This window comes from Dendropsophus ebraccatus, chromosome 9 (assembly GCF_027789765.1).
Source record: "Dendropsophus ebraccatus isolate aDenEbr1 chromosome 9, aDenEbr1.pat, whole genome shotgun sequence".
Taxonomy (NCBI): Eukaryota; Metazoa; Chordata; class Amphibia; order Anura; family Hylidae; genus Dendropsophus; species Dendropsophus ebraccatus.
In genome coordinates, this window is record NC_091462.1 from 68,835,151 (window position 1) to 68,853,877 (window position 18,727).

At 43.8% G+C, this 18,727-nt stretch overlaps 1 protein-coding gene across 3 annotated transcripts in view; it reads right to left on the reverse strand.

Annotated features, from left to right (window-relative positions):
- Positions 1–1,514: 1,514 nt before the first annotated feature.
- WIPI2 (WD repeat domain, phosphoinositide interacting 2) overlaps positions 1,515–18,727 on the reverse strand; it is a 150,675-nt gene continuing 133,462 nt past the window's right edge. For 2 of the 3 annotated variants that reach the window (XM_069983577.1, XM_069983574.1), the window contains 2 exons: positions 5,041–5,168; positions 1,515–1,983 (listed from right to left, as the gene is read on the reverse strand). In XM_069983577.1, the coding sequence (XP_069839678.1) occupies positions 1,871–1,983; positions 5,041–5,168 (241 nt within the window). In that variant the 3' untranslated portion in view covers positions 1,515–1,870. Of the gene's footprint in view, positions 1,984–3,784; positions 3,886–5,040; positions 5,169–18,727 lie in introns of all 3 variants that reach the window. The other variant, XM_069983575.1, reaches the window with a different exon arrangement.

Sequence of the window (18,727 nt, forward strand, 5' to 3'; positions counted from 1 at the left end):
TCTTAATGGTAGATAAGGCCTTGACCCAGAAAGTTTTCAAGAGTGGACATGTTACCCACATATGTGAGAGGGTAACCGGGTCTCCTCCACAGCTCCAGCATGTGTTACTTGGTATGAGGTTTATTTTGTAAAGCCAGTCAGGTGTTCTGTACCAGAAAGTAAGTAATTTAAAGAGTTTTCCTGCACAGTTACACACCTCGAGAATCCATGGCAGTGGACGAGTACAAAGGACTTTTCCTCTTTAGTCCGTTTGATACCCAGCTCTTTTTCCCAAGCCAAGATATAGCTCGGGGTTTCAGGGGATAAATCAAATAGGAGAGATTTTTAAATAATGGACATTAAACCTTTGGGCCTTTTTGGCAGCATGAGCAATTAATCCAACCAGGTAAGGCTGGGAAGTGCAAGTACAATGTTTTTAAGCTGTCTTAACACCTAACGGCAATGCAAGAGTGAAAGAAAATTAAGTTTATGTCCTGTTGAATCGCGAAACAAGGAAGGTATATCTGCCAGGTCTACACTATATCCCTCTGATAAGGTTTAGTTCTTGAGATCTATCCACAGTTCTCCAAAGTCACTGGCCGAGTTAACATAGAAGGGGGCTTCACTAAGTGGAGCTAATAGGGAGAGATCTGTTATTATGAATAAACTCTAATTAAAATAGGTTTGGAAAAAAAAAGCATCAAGCCTGTTCATAGGTTGTGTCCCATATTGCAACTCAATTTAACTGAAGTAAATGGGACAGAGTTGCGATGGCTACTCACAAACTCTATGGACAGATTTGGCTCAGTTTTTGGAAGAAAGTTATGTTTTCTAGTCCTATATCATATCTTTAGCATGCAACGACTTTGACAGTGGTCCAGTGAACACAACTGATCCAAATATGAGAGCATAAAGCGTGTTAAACTAATATTAATATCAAACTTAAAGGTTTTTTCCCAACTGGCAAAGTTATCAGGGGGTCTGGCTGCTGGAACCCAACCTGCGATCTCAAAAACAGGGAACAAACAAGAGGGCGCTTCCTAGTGCAATAAAATCAGCAAAGGTAAGCACACACAAAATTGTATTAAAATGAACTCACCTAGTCGAGTTGTGCAAAAATAGGCATAACTCTATAGAAGTGTGTTGTGGTATATACATGAGTCACAGCAGCTCTAAGGAAGAGGGATCACCACCCGTGTCCACTGGTGTCAGGAATATGTAAGACAGAAAGGCTCGATCCATACCTATTGAGACGTTCTGTCTTACATCTCAAAAACAGGGGTACAAGTCTCTCCATTTTTTCTCTACTGGAGTCACAGAGACACCAAGTCCTTGGTCTCATGATCGTTCGGTGGGTTCCAGTGATCTGACCCCAGAAATTAGATTGTTATAGGGGATAACCTTTCTTTGGGAAAACCCTTTAAGTATGAATTTTGCAGTTCTAAAAACAGCAGTGAAGTGAAGTAAGTAGTCCTCCAATCTCCAGATAATTATTCTTATGTCTTAACCTTAGCCACAAAATATACATACATATATACACACACAAGATATATATATTTTTATACATGTACAAGGTTTAAAAGGATCAAAAGGTCAAATTAAGTTAGCAGTTTCTATCTTTTCTAAACTTGGTTGGCACAAAGCAACATGCTAAGCAACAGATATCTTATTTTGGCAACCAAATAAGAGCTAAAAATTGCATTGAAAGTGAAGTGAAAATATCAGAATTTATCCCACTGTTAAAAATAACCCACTTGTATCTTGCAGAACCTTTAAAGTGTACCCATATCTTTCCTGATCCCTAAATTAGTCCATAGCAGCAAATGCAAGAGATTCCAAAATATCTTCTTGTAGTTCTGTGCCTGTTTTGAGGAACAGCTAATATAGTCATTCACTCAGTTCTCAAGACCATGGGTGGGTTCTCACTGTCTTCATCTAGTCGAAGAGCATGGGTTTCATCTTCTAAATTTGTCCCTCCCACAGCTCCAAGTTCATCAGAAAAGGCTGGATAAAGCACAAAACATCAGTAAATATTATTGTAATAATGCATGAATGTTTTTTCACTTTGTCAGCAGATTTATGCTGTCCTATCTAACGATAGCATAAACTAGTGACAGAAGAGAAGCTGAACAGAATGAAGTTCTGTGCAGCCGATTCAGAGATATCCTGCTGAACATTGACAATAAGTAGTCCTCTCCATTATGTGCATGAGTCAGTTAGTCCTCAATATTCATGATCAGCAAAAAAAACAAAACCAAAAGAAACCTCTGCCTACCAGCTGATGATTGGCAGTTTTCTATCCATGTTGTGTATAGGCAGTCAACTGTCGATCAGCAGCTGGAGGGCAGGGGGAGTGGAGTGGCAAGAATCCTATTCTCCTGTATATTAGGAGAACTGCTGAACAAAAATCGGTTCAGCATTTATTTCACTAGTTTATGCTGCTCTTATTTAAGGCAGTGTAAACCTAGTGACAGACTCCCTTTAAGTTATTGCAGAGAACACAAGATCCAGATTATAATATAGGTTTAACCTTGACTTAGATCAGATCCTGCATTAGAATCATATTTTGTAGTTTTATACATTGTGGTCAGATCCCCACTATAAATTTTTTGCCTGAAAATATGAAACATTTAAGCTTGTACACAAGAAAAAAAAATTAATACATCACATCAAATGCATTTTGTGCATTCCACACTATTCCCACATTATTTCATTCCACCCAAAAAGTCTACTAGCAGTTACATTGCTACCAAACGGATTGTAGAATTTAATTTTAAAGGGAATCTTTAAGCACCCGGGCCCTAACTGCGGTGCTGAGTGTGTGCTGTGGCTGGCAGTCCCCCAGTAAGCATGGTAGCTTTTGGTAATTTGTCCGTGAAGTGGATTATGCATACTCCTACTGTAATTCCTACACAGACCAAAATATGTGAGTGGCTACCTCTAAATAAAATATCTCCTACAACAAATGATAGAATGGATGGGCAGGATTTAATGGTACATAATTGTCGTTATTTTAAAATAATAGTCATTATTTGCCATTTAATGACGGCCATCCACTCAATTTTAACAATGTGAACATAGCCTTCCTGTGTTTTCAATCCACCGCCGGTTTTTGTTGCAAAATACTGACCAAAAATTCTGTGTTTAAACATAGCCTTAAAAATGATACAATAATGAGAATAGAAAGAAAAAAAATAAAGACCTATATTTTATTTTCATCAGGGAATTTGAACCAAAGAATGAATGGCTGGCAGATCTTTAGACAAGTGAGCTACCCCTAGACCATAGTTCCAACACATTTGGGCTCAGAGATTCAAGTATATCTGAGTGTTTCTTTCTGACAAACTGCCTACAGAGGACTGATCTGCAATCAGAGACACTGGCTGACAGCTGAGCGAGCAGGAGGCCGGGCAGCATTGATTATTCATGAAGAGGAGGAAGGAGTGGTGAGGCACACAGAGTGTGGCACAAACACTTTGACACTTTATTACAGTTGCATTGTGCATAATCTGCACAGACAAATTACCAAAAGGTACCATGCTTACTAGGGGACTGCCAGCTACAGCACACTGTCAGAACTTTAGGTAGGGCCCATGTGCTGACAGATTCTCTTTAATGAATCTCCAGGTTTTTACATTGTTTCTTAAAAAGGACTAGTCATCAAGTGTGTAAAAACAAAACAAATCACACACACACACACACACGCAGGATTGCTTGGGCAGTGTATGTGATCCCTCCTTGACAATAATTTTTTTTTATTTTACTCTTTTGCTTAGGCAGCAATCAACCCTATGAATCTGCTCACCTTATCTGCAGTTCCCCTAAACTTTGTTTAGAAAGTGATGTCATCATCCCTCACAGCCTGGCTAGAATGAGCAGAGTGCAGTAAGGAAAGCTCCATAGTGACTGCAACACATGGTACAGATTTTATATCACTCTTATATAATTTTATAAGGATATAACTGTAAATACTAGATGCCTAGCACATAAAAAATCATCCTTAATGATCTAATTCTGGAAATTACAATTTATAAATCTATCCCCAGCAATGTACCATAACCACTGATGTAAAGCTCAGCACAACTACTACTCTCATGATGACAAACATAACAGAGCATCATAAGAGTTGTAGTTCTAGCAGTTCTAGCCTGCAATACACTAAGTTACATGTAGATACGACTCAGTTGTATTGTCTTGTATTTCCTGTCCACTACACTACAGCTGCTGTGGCATTATAGGAAAATATATATATATATCTGCTGCATAAAAGTAAAATGTCCACTCATCGTTATAATACAACAGAAACTTTACCAACCTTGTCGTTTTCAAAACTGGAGAATCTGGGACGTTAACCACTGCTAACCACTAAGCCACCATACTGATAGTGGAGTGGAGAGTGGGCCGTCTTGTCCCTGCTTTATCTCCCAATCGGTACAGGTCTGAACACTCAGACCGGGACCATTTAAAATTTTTGACATGTAAAAAGTTTTTTTTATAATGACAGGTACACTTTAATTTCAAACTATTAAACTTTTCCAAAAGGTACTAAAATGTGGTAAACCATAGACTTTATAAATCTAAGTAGTCTGCAAATTACTCTACAAGGACATCACAGCTTAAGAGAAGCAATAATATATATTATTGTGGCTTCCCATTCTCTTGATCACTGGGTAGCTGCAGGCCCTGCTTAATGTTAGCTGAATATTGTGGCATTTGATGCTCAGCAATGTTCAGCATCACATAATGAAGGAATAGTGCACGAGCCCTATAAACAGCGTGTACCAATTATTTCTGGGAAAATTTGGTCCCTGTTTTCTAGACTGCTGGAGGTCCCACTTGTTAAACCCCCAACAATCCGCTTGTTATCCCCTCTCTTGTGGATACAGGATAACGTATTTAGATGGGAATGTTCCCTTAACATCCTTTATAGCTGTTAGTGAATGCATCCAGAGGTCTTGTATGGAAAATGTATAAAGTGGGAAAGAAAATGAGAGATGAGAGAATTTAGTATATGATCACAAAAGATTTTACCCTCAAGATACGTTCTAACTGGTGCCTTACCATGACTTGTTGGTGATGTTGAGTAGGTGTCTTTTGTTGCTGAAGCACTGTAGTTCTTTGTAACAAATGGCCTATCGTGTGATGCAGACTCTAATATTTCATTGGTAGGTTCCATGCTTCCATCTAACCTGTTAAGAAACAACATAAATAACCCATTAAACAAACAAATTACAGAACTATAGCACTTTTGACATAGCAATATTGCATTCAACTGAATAACTTACTGCTTACTGAATAACAACTATACAGTGTTCTTTAGTGACTGTTTCAATGCAATTTTACAGGACAAAAAAGTTTTATATTGTGGTGAAAGGACTGTATATTTCACCAAAGTTTCCTGTCATAAAGGTAAGTTCACACTATGGAATGGGTGCAGATCAATTCCGACAGATTCAGTCGCTCGTACTCGTTCGCAGCGGCGCGCATATCCGCTGGCTCCATTCTATGGCTGGGCAGATTCCACTGTGCGCTGAAAGAATTGACATGCCAGTTTTTTTTGGCAAAAGGCGGAATCCACCCGACCATAGAATGGTGCCTATGGCACGGGTGGAGATGCGCTCTGCCGCGAGCGGGGACAAGCCTAGGAATCCGCTGGAACTTCCGTGCAGATTCCGTGTTAAACCACCTTAAGTGCATTTAAAAAAAGCAGCCAGGGAATTAGATAGCAACAATATTTTTTTTTGCTATAGGTCATGGCAAAGACCAGATAAAATAGGGCCTGGTTGCTTTGGAGTAGGGGAGAGATGGGTGGGCATCTTATCCACTTAGTGACTATAGCTACTCAGGTGCAAGGTGGAGATGTGCTATAAAATGACAGGGAGCTCACAAGATGATGGCTCTCTCTGCTTCTAGGAAAAACACACTAAGTTGCCAATTGTGGTATGCTTTGTTTGAGAACTGTCTATTATGCTCAGCACAGTTATTTGTGAACTGTTTAGTTAGTGGCCTAGGTTTACTTTTTTGTATTATTGCTGGTTTTACTTGCTTTGAAGAAAATAAAACTGGTTGCAGCCAGTTGTACCCTATTTGGCCGGAAAGGACTGTAATTTGTGCCAAACTCGCCCTTCCAACCCAAGGGATTGTAATCCGATGATCCCACTTACAAGATATATAATTTACATAGTATTTCCCTCAAAACCTCCTCCTTCCTCTGACCTGTCAGGGCCTGGACTTGAGACCTGGGAAATCCTTATAGGAAATGTTCCTCAAAACATTTGGCCACCCTCGACACAGTCACCTACCCTCCAGTTCTCTGGTGGTTTCTTAAATTCATTTTGTTTAATGCTTTATTTTCATTTTTAACCCCTTCAAGAGTCCTTTAATGCACAAAAGTTCGGGTCAAATTAATGCAATGTTCCTCCTCGCCTTCTAAGACCCATAGCGCTTTTATTTTTCCACCTACAGGGCTGGTTGGGGGTGTCAGTTTTTGCGGCATGATCTCTAGTTTTTATTAATATCATATTGGTGTAACAGAAAAATCTTTATGAATTTTTTTGTGATGTATTATTTGATAAAATCAGCAATCCTGGTGCCTTTTTTCTTTTTCCCATTTACGCCATTCACCGTGCGGGAACAATAATGTTATATTTTAATAGATCGGACAATTCCGCACGCTGCCATAGCATAGCATAGATCAGTGTTATCGGCAAGCTATGTATAGAGCCTGCCTGAGAGCAGACTCTACACATAGATCGACGAACCGGCAGGACGGAGATAAGGAGCTTACACCCGCCTGTCGGCACATGCGGGGGTCCCGATCACTCAGTGACAGATGCTTGATCTGTCACTGAGCACCTAAAACGCAGCGATCGCTGTAGATGGCAGCGTTTAAGGGGTTAATGAGAGTCGGCTGCGGGATCGCATCTGACTCATTACCTGTGGCGATGGACACAGATGAGAGCGAGATCACTATCTCTGCAGCGATCTCGCTTTAATCAGTAAGCCCCTGTCAGTGTGGGAACGTGTATATATACATTCCTACTGCACGTGGTATGTGCAGTAGGAACATATATATATATATATATATGGATTGCTGACGCGAAGGGGTTAAACAAACAGTTGGTAAACCCACAAAACAGAATAGGGCAAATATAACCCCTAACCCCTTAAGGACCGAGCCTAAAATGGCATTAAGGACCGCGCCAACTTTCAGTTTTGCGTTTTTGTTTTTTCCACCTAACCTTCTAAGAGCTATAACTCTAATTTTTCCAGCTACAGGGCCATGTGAGGTCTTGCTTTTTCAGGAACAACTGTAATGGAGTCTTTCAATCTACCATAAAATTAATGACAGAACCCCCAAAATATCATTTAGGGGGTGAAATTGGGATAAAGAATGCAATTCTGCAAATTTTGGGGGTCTCCTGTGTTTACGTAATGCACTTTGCGATAAAAGTGACATTTTATATTTATTCTATAGGTCTGAATACAGCAATATGCATTTTATATAGCTTTTCTAATGTTTTACTATCGTTATTAACAGTAAAACTTTTTTTTTTTGCAAATAGGTGCGATTACAATGGCCCTATTGTGACTCTTATAGTGCTTTTATTTTATCACCTATGGGGCTGTATGGTGTGTCATTTTTTGCATCATGATCTCTAGTTTTTATTAGTATCACATTTGTGTAGTTTGGACGTATTGATCACTCTATTAATTTTTTATATATAAAATGCAATAAATAATTAACAATCCTTGCGGGTTTTTTTAACGCTTTTTGTGAACAACATTTACCATGCAGGAATAATATTTTTTTTTTTTTTTTTTAATAGATCGGACAATTATGCGCGCTGCAGTATATGTGTTAATTTTATTACTTATGTAACTTATATAAAATGGGAAGGGGGGTGATTTTGACTTTTATTGAGGGAGGGGCTGTGGGGCATTTTTAAAAACATTTATTATTTTTTTTACACTTTAGTCCCCCTTAAGATTTTTACATGGATGTATTGGATTGCATTCACTGATCACTGCTATGCAATCATATGCAAGCATATTACAAGGAGATGAAGGAAGGTTCCATACTGGATATACAACCAAAGACCTGGAAGGTTAGTGTTTTAAAGACTATCTACAAAGGTGGTGAGGGAGAATGAGGTGGAGCTAAGGCACGCCTCTCCCTAAGCACTTTGAATGATTCGATACAGGTGCCGAGGTCCAGACCAGCATACTCTTGTGTGAGCCGGGCTTATACGCATCTGGGGAGAGAGACAGGCTTCGCCGGGCAATATGAGAAAGTGGAGCTGCATACTAGACACCTGAAGCGGTGGTGGTGTGGAGACTCAGTGATCACGCGGCAGCTCGACTACGGGAGATCTGGAGAGAAACTGTCTGCCTGGTGAGAGAAGGCTGACGGTGCTCGGATCGGCTCAAAGCCCCTGAACAGAGGCAAGCAGCGGGACCACGGAGAGGTCTGAGATTTGCTAGGCTGGTGAGACAGACGCTGAAGCCACGTGGTGTGGTATGTGGATGACAGATAACTAGAGATGAGCGAACCGATTTGGCGGGCTTACTGTGATGGATATCCAAATGGAGCAAGGACACTTGTTCCCCATAGTATTCCATAGATGTATTCATTCAATAAAGCACACTGACATTACATTAGTTTACATAGACATCCATAGAAACAATAAAGTCCCATAGACTTCTACATATAGACCGCCCCCTGCTGGACACTCCATAGGAATTACACCCTTCGTCGTGACGTCACTGTTTCTGAGAGAATTATCTACTAAATTAAGAGAAATAGCAGTATATGTGCATTTTTCCATAATTAATGTACATTAGAAATTTGTCTAACTTTCCATAAGTAACATATCAAAAAATAATTTTTGCCGGACTTCTCCTTTAACATTTATACCTGGAGCTGTTGATATTACAAAGACATAAACCATTTGCGCCTAAGTATTGCTTTGCTTCAAGGGATCTGGAGGTTGAATGAACTATTCCTGAGGCTAATACTAACATCTGGAGTGTGTGGTAGTGTAAAGACTAGTGATGAGCGAGCATGCTCGTCCGAGCTTGGTACTCTATCGAGTATTAGGGTACTCGATGGTACTCGTTACTCAGACGAGCATCTTGCAATACTCGAGAAAATCTCATCATCCGTTTCCTGTAAGTTTGGGCGCTATTTCTCAGCCAATAAACATGCAGGAGACTCTGTTACATCCTGCGATCATGTGGGACCAGTGGCGCCGCAATGATGAGGCGACCTGAGTCGTCTGCCTCAGGCGGCGCCACCAGCTGTTATCATGGGGGCGGCATTCAGTGGCGTAGCTACCACGGTCGCACCGGGCCGCTACTGTACTGCCACTGTACTGCTCCCATCCCACTCCTTCTTGTGACCGCAAGCAATGTTTTGCCTGCGATCACAAGAGGAGGCTGGGACGGCCCCCGGCTGACTTGCGGGGCTGGGAGCATCTTGAGGGCAAAAAAACAGGTCCCGCGAAGCTCCGCCCCCTCCGCTGGAAGCCCCGCCCCCAGCCGCGGTAAGCCCGCCAGCGCGCGTAACAAGAAGACTAGAGGAACCATTCAGGTGAGTAAAGATTTTTTTTGTTTTAAAGGGCATGATGGGGGTGTAGTGGTATGGTGATGGAACAAGAGGATGATGGGGGGTGTAGTGGTATGATGATGGAACAAGAGGATGATGGGGGGTGTAGTGGTATGATGATGAGGGTGTAGTGGTATGATGATTAAGGAACAAGAGGATGATGGGGGGTGTAGTGGTATGATGATGAGGGTGTAGTGGTATGATGATGGAACAAGAGGATGATGGGGGGTGTAGTGGTATGATGATGAGGGTGTAGTGGTATGATGATTAAGGAACAAGAGGATGATGAAGGGTGTAGTGGTATGATGATTAAGGAACAAGAGGATGATGAAGGGTGTAGTGGTATGATGATGAAAGGGCAGGAGGATGAAGGGGGTGGTAGTATTATGATGGAGGTGTTTGTAGTATGATTATGAAAGGGCAGGAGGATGAAAGGGGTAGTAGTATGGTGATAAAGGGGCAGGAGGAGGAGACAACATGGGAAGCATCTGTAAGGGGGATTAAATGGGGGGCCATCTATATGGGGGATAACATGGGGGGCATCTATAAGAGGGACAACACAGGGGGCCATCTATAAGGGGGAAACATTGGGGGCCATCTATAAGGTGGACTACATGGGGGGTGTATACAATAGGGCATGCACAGAGGGGGGCATGTAATTTAAGGGGGGTCACATAGTGTCAGGGCTACCTACTAAATGAGGGTGTAAAGGGGACAGTACAGATGTGCAGTTTTTAGAGAGATGATGGTGTCAGTGTGAGGAGCCTAATATGTCTGTCTGGCAGATTCTGTGGATTCGTGGCCCAGAGAAGTTCTCAAAATCGCCCACAACAGATGGAGAAGATGAAAAGGGAAGAACTCCGATCAGAGAAGACGTCCCCTGTGAGTCACTTGATATAACTGCACTGTAATGTATATGGTGTATAGATCCTGTGTACAGTGCGTCCACCTCTATATGACTGTATGAAGTGATATTGGTCTATGTACAGAGGATTATATTCAGTAGCAGCGGTGGTATTATTTGTTATTTGTTATCTGGTACTGTGTTTTATTGGATTTAGTATACTGGATTTGGTCAGTAACAATATGGTGGTGATGGTTGTGGTGTGGCGGTAATATTTCCCCTTGTGTACTGGTAATATTGGCAATATTGGTCTCAGTAAACAGGATTTGTTTAGTAACAGTATGGCGGTGATAATATTTCCTGTATACTGGTATTATTGGTAATATCAGTCTTGAGATATATATATATATATATATATATATATATATATATATATATATATATATATATATATATATATACCAATAGCATCGAGAAAGGGGGGGGCCAAGTTGACCTCTTGCACCAGGGCCCAAGAGACATTAGCTACGCCCCTAGAGGCGGCATTCAGTGGCAGATTATAATATGGGCGGTTCGGGCGGCCGCCCACATTATAATCCGCCACTGATTGTACCATGTACCAGAGACCCCCGCGCCCGGACAGCATCTGTAATTAGATGCTGGGAGCGGGGGAGACTGTATTCATAAGCGCCGCGGTGTAATGAATCAGCCATGCGGTGCTGTTACTACAGCGCGGCGCTTATGAATACAGTCTCCCCCGCTCCCAGCATCTAATTACAGATGCTGTCCGGGCTCGGGGGTCTCCGGTACCGGCATTCCACGGAACGTGGGAATGCAGCCTTTAGTCCCCCGGCTGATGTGTGGCTGCCGGAGGTGTCCCATCCTGTCTCCGTCAGCGCGCGCATCAGAGAGCTCCCTGTGCACTGGAAGTCACAGCCACAGGCGCACGGGGAGCTCTCTGATGCGCGCGCTGCCGGGGACAGGACGGGACACCCCGGGCAGCCGCACATCAGCCGGGACCAGACCAGAGAGGCTTGACATCTATAAGGGAGGGGGAGAGGGGGACCATCTATAAGGGGGGGGGGGGGGAGAGGGGGACCATCTATAAGGGAGAGGGGACGAGGGGGACCATCTATAAGGGAGAGGGGACCATCTATAAGGGGGGGAAGAGGGGGTCCATCTATAAGGGGGGGAAGAGGGGGACCATCTCCTAAAAGATCAGCACCCTCCTCTCCTGACATCCTTTGTGCTGCTGGGACTTCTCCTATAGGATTAGCACCCTCCTCTCCTGACATCCTCTGTGCTGCTGGGACCTCTCCTATAGGATTAGCACCCTCCTCTCCTGACATCCTCTGTGCTGCTGGGACCTCTCCTATAGGATTAGCACCCTCCTCTCCTGACCTCCTCTGTGCTGCTGTGACCTCCCCTATAAGATCAGCCCCCTCCTCTCCTGACATCCTCTGTGCAGCAAGGGACCAAACATTATGTTTATTGGGGACAGCAGTTGGGGGGGGGGGGGCAGTAGTGGATTATAATGTGGGCGGATTGACCGGGGGGGGGGGGGGGGGGGGGGGCGTCATCCTATAGTTCGCCTCGGGCAGCAGAGAGGCTAGAATCACCCCTGTGTGGGACCCATACATGTCGATAGCAGCAATTGGTTGGCCAGATCAGATGACGCTGCCATATAAAACGCGCAGCCCGGAGCTCTCGTTTCAGGCGCATGCTGTGAGAGATTAGGGACAGAGCTGCTGCTGGTCAGGGAGAGCATCAGTGTAGGATTTAGCATTCCAGTAGGCTGGGAATACTAGCAATACAAACAAACAGCCCTTTTCAGGGTTTCAAATCATTTTTTTAATAGTACTACAACAGACTGCTGGCTGGGACTTGCAGTGCTGCTACCACGATTTCAGCAGCACACTGTGGTGATCGGCTGCTGGCAGAAAGGGGACATAAGGTGTTGCATAGAGACCCCTAAGAAGTGCTCAATGTACACTCTTGATTTGGGGGCTGGTGGTGCTGCTGTACTACATTGGATTGCTTGGATTTGTAGTACACCTGCATAGAACTTCACTGCTCATTAGATGGGGGTGTCAGATAGGGTGTCTAGGTCCAGCCACTACCACATTGTACCGTACAGCCCCCCCTAAACTAGTGGGTACTACACAGTATTGCTGGGATTTGTAGTACACCTGCATAAAACTTCACTGCTCACTGTTAGGGGGTATCACAGAGTGTGTATAGTTCCAGCCACGACCAGATTTTACCGTACAGCCCCCCAAAAACTAGTGTGTTCTACACTGTATTGCTGGGATTTGTAGTACACCTGCATAGAACTTCAATAGAATGTTAACCCAACTGTTACAGTCAAATTGAAAATCGAAAGGGTGCTGGGGTAGAAGGCTACTTGTTGGCTACTGCTGGGCCTTAACTGGCATCCATGTTGACTACTGCTGTGCCTGCCCTTACCTTCCTTGTCTTGTCCATTTCAAACCATATTATCTGTGGATGTCATCTTATCTTATGGGTGTCCTATGCCTTTCTTCCACCAGTACCTTCTACCTTTTTTCAATGTTGTAGCCATTTTTTAAGGCAGGATTGACCAGAGCAATAATGGACATCAATGTTGACTACTGGTGTGCCTGCCCTTGCCTCCATGTTGGCTACTGCTGGGCCTTAACTGGCATCCATGTTGACTACTGGCGTGCCTGGCCTTGCCTCCTTGTTGGCTGTCCACCCGGGAAAAGCAGCTTAACATGAAGATTCTTGTTATCTCCTCTCCTCCTCCTCTTCCTTCAATTCCTAGCCAACAGCCAAGTCTTCTTCCGCCATGCAGTGTCTGGCCTAATTATTGGGAGGCTCAATTGCTTCCTCATTCACTTCTAATGGTTCTCTGTATCCTCACTGAGATGCTCTGACGTCACACTACGTCTGAGGAGGAGCAGGACTGGTTGCCGGGGGCCCGTCGATCACGCCCCCGCCAACCAGCCAGCTGTTTTATTTTATTTTTTGTTTACTCTTACTCTGTGACAGGCCTAATTTTTGTGAGGTTCCACGCCTGCCTCCTCTAAAGTCTGGTAATGGCCACTTTGTTTTTGTTTTTTTTTCTAACCTTCAATTTAAATTTTAAAATCAAATAGACTTCAATTCAAGTGCTATTTTGCAGGGCTGTCTGGTCATTTATTGTATCTCTAAGATACACACCACTGTTCAAAGGAACAGACAGTGATAATGGTGGATCCTAATTTAGCATCCTTGTGTTGTCCATTTCATTTCGTAACAGACAATCTGTGAATGTCAACTTGCGGGGGTTCTCTGCCATCCTTTCATTTTTTTTTTGCTTGGGGCCTCTTAAGAAGACTGTATTGTTATTCTTCGTCCCTATCTCCAAAGCTGCATGAGGGTGTGCAAAACTGCATGAGGGTGTGAGACAAAATCTAGCCATAATCTGGCTATTTTAATTTTAGGCGCAGCAGCACTGCCGTGGGTAAGCGCCAACAGGCAGTGCTCAAACTGATGAACAGCACCTTCTACCTTCCTTGGATATTTTCGCCGTTTTGAAGGGAGGATTGACCAGGCCTTTCATCAGTAGCTTCTAACCTTCCTTAGACGTTGTCGTAGCCTTTTTGAAGGCAGGATTGAACAGGTCTTTTTAATACACAGGCTACCGCATTTGCAGTCTCTTAGAGACTCTTTAAAGGATTGAAAGTGTATTCGTTCAAATTCCGGGGCCTCTTAAGAAGGCTGTATTGTTCTCTGTGTCCTTACTGCAATGCTCTGACGTCACAATACGTCTGCCGAGGAGTGGGACTGGTTGCCGGGGGCCCGTCGATCGCGCCCCCGCCAACCAGCCAGCTGTTTTATTTTATTTTTTGTCTAGCCGTGACCGGGGCCTCACCACCCCCGGTCGAGAGGCATCAGATGTACCTTTGATGGTGACTGACAGCTGGCCTAGCCAGTTAGCTGTCAGCACCGGGTACATGTCCACTAAATATACCAGCCCCTAGACTCACTCCAATTTTTGGTTGGGCTCCCTTGCTTCCTCACTCACTTTTAATGGTTCTCTGAGTGCTCAATGCCATGCAGTGTCTGGCCTAATTTTGGGGAGGCTCACTTGCTTCCTCACTCACTTTTAATGGTTCTCTGTGTGCTCACTGCCATGCTAGGTCTGGTATAATTTTTGGAAGGCTCACTGGCTACTGCTTCTACCTTGTTCACTCTGTCCTCACCGCCATGCTGTGTCAGGCTGAAATTTTTGGCTGGTTTATGATATGCTACCTCTGTTTTAATGGTTTTTGGGTGGTCCATATGCCTACCTCTGTTTTAACCAGGCTGTTGCACAGAATTAGGCATAATGGTGCCATTAGGCAGCCTCAGAGTCATGCACACATGCTGCCCCTGCTGTTTCCTGTCCATTTCCATGGTGTTTCCATCATTTTCTGAGGTTGACAGGTTTTCACACGACCTTCCCCCTACCGAACTTGGGTCCCCTGCAAGAATGCTCGAGTCTCCCATTGACTTCAATGGGGTTCGTTATTCGAAACGAGCACTCGAATATCGGGAGATATTTGTCTCAAATAACGAGCACCCGAGCATTTTAATACTCGCTCATCACTAGTAAAGACATAAAACTTATTATCTAAGTGTCCTGCTGCCAGTGGCTAAAGCCAGTTACTTATTCCGACGAAAATTTGTGCTGTTTAATCATTTGCTAAAACATCAGGGTCATTTAGCAGTATCATAAAACTGGGAATTGTATAAACCCTGTTCTTTACCGGATGCAAGGAAGAGGCTGTGCACATTAGAGATATATATCTGACTAAGTTGTCTGACCTAGTGTTGGACTCGATTCCACTCTTTTTAATTTGCTGTACAATTTTTTTTTTTTGGACTAAGTATATGATGGGGGGGGGGGGGGGGGGGGGGGAGTGCAGGGTAGATTTACAAGATGTTGTGCTCCCCTAATGTTGTGAAGTCTAAAGGCACAGGGAAAGCTGGAGATAATAGTTTTAGTGGTAAAGAAAGTGGTGGTGCCTCGGGAGGAGATGGGGCTGAGTCTATGCCCTGGTTGGGGGAAGTACTATCTGCAATTAAAAAGTGTGACCCCTCCATCTCTGATTTATCAGCACAAGTGGTGTCTATTGGCTCAGAAATATCCGTTATAAGATCTGACTTTGACAAAATGAGCAAGAGGTTTGATGAAGTAGAAGTAGAAGGCCGGATAGGTTCATAAGAAGATACTATGCAGAATATTCAGGGGAATGTTAAGACTCTGTTGGAGGAAAGTGAAGTGCTAAAAAGAGAAAGTGGTAGAGCTGGAGGACCGTTCCAGAAGGAATAACATTAGAGCAGTAGGGTTCCCTAAAGGTGTGGAGGGAAAGGATGTGCTAGGATTTATGCAGAAGTGGCTGTCTAATTTGCTGGGGGTGGTTGAGTCAGTGAGTATAGAGCGGATAGTATAGAGCGTGCCATCAAAACCCCCCCCCCCCCTTCCAGGAGGATTTCCAAGGTGTTGTCCTGTAGAGACAAGGAGGTAATCCTTAGAAAGGCAAGAGAGAGATTAAAAAAGTTTAAGGCAAAAGCATAATAAATATGCATTCATCTTCCCAGCGAAGCTCAGGATTGACTATGACAATAAAAGTTGTGGTTTTTTACTTCTCCTAATGAAGCAGTGTTGGGGCTGGATCAAAAAGGCATAAATGTATATATAGTAAGAGATTGCTGGTAGAGATGAGCGAACCGGGTTCGGGTCCATCCGAACCCGAACGAGCGGCATTTGATTAGCTGGGGCTGCTGAAGTTGGATAAAGCTCTAAGGTTGTCTGGAAAACATGGATACAGCCAATGACTATATCCATGTTTTCCACATAGCCTTAGGGCTTTATCCAACTTCAGCAGCCCCAGCTAATCAAATGCCAAAAGTTCGGGTTCGGATGGACTCGAGCATGCTCGAGGTTCGCTCATCTCTAGTTGCTGGGGATATCTCAGGTGCAGAGACTCAGGTTTTTACTATGTGTCAGTGGGGGAAGGGAGGGGAGGGTTGGGTCCTTTTTGCCTTATGTGGTCTGTTTAATAGAGACTCACTTTACCAAAGAAACAGAACATAAGTTGAGCAGACTATGGTGGGCAGAACAATATCACTTCACCTATTCTTGTTATTCTAGGGGGTTACAGTGTTAATACACAAAGAGTTGATGGGGATGGAAGATTTGTTTTTTTGTTTGGTGAACTGGAAAAGTTGATATGTATTCTGGCGTTTGTATATATTCCTCCTCCCTTTAATAATTATGTTTTAGGTTATAAACCCACTTGCCGGATCTGCAGCAAGTCTCCTTGCTGCGTTTTTGCAGGGAGACTCGCTGCAGATCCCGGCCCTATACTTTCAATAGCAGAGAAACTCGCAGCAGGGATGTACATCCCTGCTGCGATTTTGTCTGCAGCCCGCCCCATTAACCCCCCGGCCGCCGGACATTATACATTACCCGGTTCCCGTTCCTGCTTGCTTCGGGGCTCCCGGTGTCTTCACGGCCCGCCCGGCCAATCAGTGCGTTGCGGCGGGGCAGCGCACTGATTGGCCAGGCGGAACGTGCCGGGAGCCGCTAAAGCAAGCAGGAGCCGGGATCAGGTAATGTATATCGCCCCCAGCCCCCGGCAGCACGATCGCCCCCAGCCCTGCAGCCCCCCACCGCATGATCGCCCCCAGCCCCGCAGCCCCCGGCCTGCAAAACCAGAAAAAAATTCAAAGTGTGGTGAAATTGAAAAAAACCCCCACATTTCTTTTATTTGGGGGGGAATGTGTTTTTACGCCATTCGCCCTGGGGTAAAACTGACTTGTTATGCATGTTCCTCAAGTCGTTACGATTAAAATATATAACATAACATTAACATATAACATGTATAACTTTTCTTGTATCTGATAGCCGGTAAAAAATTCAAACCATTGTTAACAAATATACGTTCCTTAAAATCGCTCTATTCCCAGGCTTATAACGCTTTTATCCTTTGGTTTATGAGGCTGTATGAGGTGTCATTTTTTGCGCCATGATGTTTACTTGATTGCGCATATACGACTTTTTGATTGCTTTTTATTACATTTTTTCTGGATTTGATGCGACCAAAAATGCGCAATTTTGCACTTTGGGATTTTTGCGCTTACGCCATTTACCGTGCGAGATCAGTAATGTGATTAATTAATAGTTCAGGCTATTACGCACACGGTGATAGCAAACATGTTTATTTATTTACTTTTATTTAAAACCTGGGAAAAGGGGGGTGATTCAGACTTTTATTAGGGGAGGTGGCTTTTTTACTTATAACAATACTTTCCCCCCCCCCCCCCCCCGGGGGGACTTCTAGTATATTCACTTTGATCTCTCATTGAGATCTTTGCTGTATAGTTATACAGCAAAGATCAATGAGATCGGCACTCGTTTGCTTTCGGCTGCTGCAGCCGAAAACAAACGAGTGCCGAGCCGGGGACGGCGCCATTTTGGAGCGGTCCCCGGCCGGCAGCAGTAACTGAGATCGCTCCTCTGGGACAACGTCCCGGAGGAGCGATCTCCTCCACTAGACACCAGGGAAGTGCTGCATCCGGTAATCGGATGCAGCTGTCATGTTTGTATTACTGTATTAGCGGGCACGGCGATCGGACCGTGCCCGCTAATACCTACGGTCCCGGGCTACAAGGGGCACCTGGAACCGCGGCCCCGCTCTGAACACCTCTTACGGGCGCATGACGTACTGGTACGTCATGCGTCCTTAAGAGGTTAAGTAGAGGTTTATCTGATCATGCACCAGTTATGTTACAGTTATTTACAGAGGGTTTAAGTAGATCACTTAAAGAGGTTTTCCAGGATTTTTGTTTTTTCAAAAATCATCTAACATGATTGCCTAGACAAACCTCCCCATATACATTTTTCTTCTCTATCAGCTTCTCATGAGATGAAAAAGCTCTTTTTATATCTTGTATTGTTTGTTTACAAGCTGCTCTGTCTGTTTACTAAGGGCCCTTTTACACAGAAAGATTATCTGACAGATTATCTGCCAAAGATTTTAAGCCAAAGCCAGGAATGGACTATAAACAGAGAGCAGGTAATAAAGGAAAGCCTGAGATTTCTCCTCTTTTCAAATCCAGTCCTGGTTTTGGCTTCAAATCTTTGGCAGATAATCTGTCAGATAATCTTTCAGTGTAAAAGGGCCCTTACACAGCACCAGAGTTGGAATTGCAGTGTATAACGAGCTAATCAAATACCACATGAACTGCAGCCTCAGGCTCCTCCCACCACAAGCTACTGGTTACAC